The sequence below is a fragment of the Jaculus jaculus genome, chromosome 16 (assembly GCF_020740685.1).
Source record: "Jaculus jaculus isolate mJacJac1 chromosome 16, mJacJac1.mat.Y.cur, whole genome shotgun sequence".
In the NCBI taxonomy this organism is placed as follows: Eukaryota; Metazoa; Chordata; class Mammalia; order Rodentia; family Dipodidae; genus Jaculus; species Jaculus jaculus.
The window spans coordinates 44,258,414-44,262,612 of NC_059117.1; the positions used below are offsets into that span (position 1 = coordinate 44,258,414).

At 37.9% G+C, this 4,199-nt stretch overlaps 1 protein-coding gene across 2 annotated transcripts; it reads right to left on the reverse strand.

Annotated features, from left to right (window-relative positions):
• Positions 1-284: 284 nt before the first annotated feature.
• Neurod6 (neuronal differentiation 6) lies at positions 285-3,704 on the reverse strand. 2 transcript variants are annotated; one of them, XM_045135972.1, is made up of 2 exons: positions 3,314-3,704; positions 285-2,035 (listed from the first exon to the last, which is right to left on the reverse strand). In XM_045135972.1, exon 2 carries the CDS (start codon positions 2,025-2,027, stop codon positions 1,062-1,064), a length of 966 nt encoding a protein of 321 aa, XP_044991907.1. In that variant the 5' UTR covers positions 2,028-2,035; positions 3,314-3,704; the 3' UTR covers positions 285-1,061. The 2 variants fall into 2 exon arrangements, with proteins under 2 accessions (XP_044991907.1, XP_004652816.1); XM_004652759.3 differs by having other exon boundaries at positions 285-2,096; positions 3,314-3,698.
• Between the last annotated feature and the right edge of the window lie 495 nt (positions 3,705-4,199).

The window sequence follows — 4,199 nt, forward strand, 5'->3', positions numbered from 1 at the left end:
CTGGAAATTTGCCATTGAATTTAGGATGGAGTTGAAGGTTACCAGGATTTATCATCGATTCCCCAGGATGTTAACCCTCATGGGCTCCTTTCATTTAAGATACTTGAAAAAGAGAATTCTTTTAAGCGCATAGGCCATTTCGTTTAAGAAATTTGTTTTCGCTCATACGGTTTAATCTGGAAATATTTCTGACATGTTGAAGAGAGACCATTGGTGACAAGAAAGCAGCTGCGTGCCAGGAAATAATAAGTATCATGCAAAAATATCACGGCTAATAGATGTCCTTTACAAGTGGAAATATCTATGTTTAATTGCTTCTAAACTGTGGGGTGGAAAACACAATTATGAGCTGTGATAACAAACCTGTACAGATAAATCCTGAACAACACAAAGTTAGTACTAAATTTTCCTTTATGATTGAAATAATTGTTCCTAAATTATGATACCACCTACCCAAATATCATGATTCCCCTTCTGCAAATACTTGAAAAGGAATAGTTACCAATGGAGTACATTTAGTTTTGTCCTTAACAAACAGAAAATTGCATAGCTTTTAATATTTGTTGCACATTGTCAATGCACCTTTCAAATATCATGGTTAGCTTAGTGATCATCTCGATGATTTTCCAGAGATACATATATCATTCCTAACAATTATGAACACATCGTCTTACGCATCTGATTTTCATAGCATGCATTTTTATAATTACTGTACAACTGTGATAGACATTGAGTTATGCTCTCTGCATGTCTTTATTCAACCACATATTTTAGACACCTTGTTCAAACAAATTAAGTGAATTTCAAAGCAAAGAAAATAAGAAAAAAATAATCATGTCAGTAGAAAGAGAATCACAGTGTTTTACAGACAAAAGGAAAAGAAGTTCTCATACGAAAAGAGATTTATTATTACATAGAAAATTCTCACAATAGTTGTAACACACTTCAGAAACTAGTAGACACCTTAGATAGAGTTGTGCCAATTACTCAGCCCACGAGCATCTGCTTTGTCTTAATTAGACGGGGAGGTGAATGACCACTGTTTATTTTCATTTTCCTCATTAATTATGAAAAACCGCATTTAATTCATCTTGCATAGTGAGAGATTGGCTGCGCAGATGTAAGTCGTAAGGGAAGTGGCTGTCGGTGGGCAACCTGAACATGGCACCCTGCCCAAGGGGACCCCTGGGTGGCACTGCACAGTAATGCATGCCATAATTGTAATTTTTGCCATAGTCCAAGGTTTCTTCTTGCTTCAGGGAAAATATCCCATTATAGTTAATTGGGGGAGGACTTAAGGGACCTTCAAATTGAGGGCTGGCACACTCGGGGGACGTGCTTTCATAGAAGGATTCATACGCACTGCAATAATTGTAGGGCTTCATGGACTTGGAATTATCAAGAGTCCCATGCCCTGGGGGAGTGGCCAGCTCAGGGCTGTGGTAGGGTGGATAAAAGGTGGAGTAGGGTGACCTTGTGTGGTGTGCAGCCTCCCCACCCTGACCCATCAGGAAACTCCTGGCGTTGAGCTGCAAACAGCCTGCCACCAAGTTTGTAGTTGGCTGGGAAAGACCTTTGCATAAGTTCTGGACAAATGTGAGCAGATCTGGTCTCTTGCCGATCCTCAGAATTTCAGAAAGTGCCCAGATGTAGTTTTTGGCCAGCCGTAAAGTTTCTATTTTGGACAGTTTTTGGGTTTTAGAATAACAGGGGACCACTTTTCGCAAGTTGTCCAGGGCGTCATTGAGGCCATGCATCCTGTTTCGCTCTCTTGCATTAGCTTCCTGTCTCCTGAACTTGACCCTTTCCAATCTCAGCTTGGTGGTCTTTTTTTTTCTGAGACCCCTTCTTCTGGGTAACCCATTTTCATCTTCTTCTTCTCTGTCTTCCTCCTCCTCCTCTTTCTCAGTTTCTTCTCCAGGGGCCCTTTTGATGCTCTTTCCTCGAAGGACAACTTGTTTGGAAAAGCTCTCGGGTTTCTTAATTTGCTTCTGATCCTCACATTGTCTAGCAAACTTTCTGCACATCTGGGATTCTGGCATTACAACAGACTCATCAAATGGTAGTGTTAACATGGTTCTCTAATCTTAATTTACCTGAAAAAATGCCAGCACAATATTTAAAGTGTTTTCATTTTTTAAACTTTATACACTCAAACATATTTGATGACTTAATCATAAGACTACAAGAAAACATGAAAAAAGACTGATTTCAGAACTATCATTTGTTTAAATTAAGTAAAAATTTTGAGCTTGTGTAGGATAGTAATTATAAAAAACATTGATGCACAACTATAGCATTAATTTATATAGGCCAAATTATCAAAAGAAAATAAAATAGGATTTTTTGGGGGGCAAAACAACCACATTCTCTAATTCTCTAATTCACTCTTAACTAGATTTAAACACACAGTGACATTTAAACTAATGTAAACCATGATACAGCAATGCAAAATTTCATTAATTCAAATTCCCCTGAAAACAAAATAGAAGAAAACCCAGTTTTTAAAATGAAAAATGTTATTTCTGTTAGCTGATAAATTTGTAGGATTTTGTTAGAAAAAATAATCCCTAACTTTTTTGCTTTTATCACATAAATTGCGATAAATGGTTTCTGGAATAAACAAATTTTAAAAAGAGCACTATTTCCCTAGCCTTCAAAAAGCAAAGGAAATTTTAGGCTAATTTGAGAAAAAGCTTGGCAAGTAAATGAAAAATAAATATCACTACTAGTATTTTAAAATCAAAACAAATGTTAAGAATGCTATAATGTTTAAAATTTTTCCCAATGTAATTGTCTGTTTACTGCTGTTTAGCTCGGAGTGTTTTTGTTCTACGAGCCACAGAAGTCTCCCTCCAGCTAATATCGGACAGGAACGGTCCAAGGATTCTGCCTGCAATTGTGCACGTGTGTTCAGAATCCCAAATGAAAGAGGGAAACAATTTGTGTTTCAATTGCATTTTTGGGGGGTTTGTTGGGTGAAACAGCAAGTATATTCATCTAAAGTCTTCAAACAAATAGGCATATTAAATCAGAGACTTTTCAATTTAATAATCTCCAACCCCCTCAACACACACACACACACACACACACACACACACACACACACACACACACACTTAGTAATGTCCACATACTTGCAGTGTTACATAATAGCAGTGAAAGTATGTGATAATTACATCATAAGAATGAAATATGATAAGAAGTTATAGATGGCAAAAACCACATAAATACTCTAAGGCAGTTACACTGTATCTTTAAATACTTGCATGCAAAGCCAGCATCAATTGAAGTATATCTTTATTTATATTACCTTTGGTTTTAATTTCATTCAATGATCAGTTTTCATTTTGGATCTTCCAAATCTTTTCAGGCTGAGTGTCGCATCGTCTCCTGGAGCCTCTAGATCTGTGTATATCTGCACTATCTCATTGATCTCTAAAAAGTGACATTGATGCCAACTGCCAGAGCTGGTACCCATGCCATCTGCTAGTGACGTCACAGGGCAGAGAGAGCCATGTGATCCTCCCTTGGGACCTTCATTCTGCACTGATCATCTGGCATCCCTGTAAGTGGGTACCAGCATCCATGCATCAACACAGGAGGTTAGACTGATAGGGAAAAAATCTGCACCAGCATTTCTCATAGAGTAGGTGCATTTCTTCTCGAGCTGCTCTCACTGGCAATCTGTGGAAAGAGCTGTTTTAGTGCTCAGTTTCCTCCTTCCAATAGCGCAACTGTTAGGCAGTTGTTAATATTCCATTCATTTGCAAGGTGGGCTTTTGTGTGAATGAGAGAGGTTTATGTTGTTGGTGATGATGTTGTTTTGTAAAGATCACCATCGCCCTTGTGCACCTGGGTACCAGGGAAATAGAGCCTCAAAAAGGAGCTAGATGCTGTTCTTGGGTGTGTAACCAGACCAAGATTACTATCGACAAAAAGGGTCAGTGAAGGGCTCCTTATTCCTTGTTTTTGTTTTACAGCATATGATTTATGGGTGTGTGTCTGCACATTCTGTTAATATGTGAAATTTTGGTACTTCTTAGGAATCTGAAATTTAAAAAAAAAAACCAAAAAACAGTTTCTCCATCTGGGGTTTGGGAAAGATTCTCAAATGCTCCCTTACACTTGCTGCTATCTTTTCACAACTTTTCAGAGAGATTATAGACAGACAAACAGATGGACAGAGGAATGGATGG

What these genes read in the sequence shown, in the direction of transcription:
- Neurod6 (XM_004652759.3), bottom strand. Translation starts at nt 2,075, where the DNA reads ATGTTAACACTACCATTTGATGAGTCTGTTGTAATGCCAGAATCCCAG.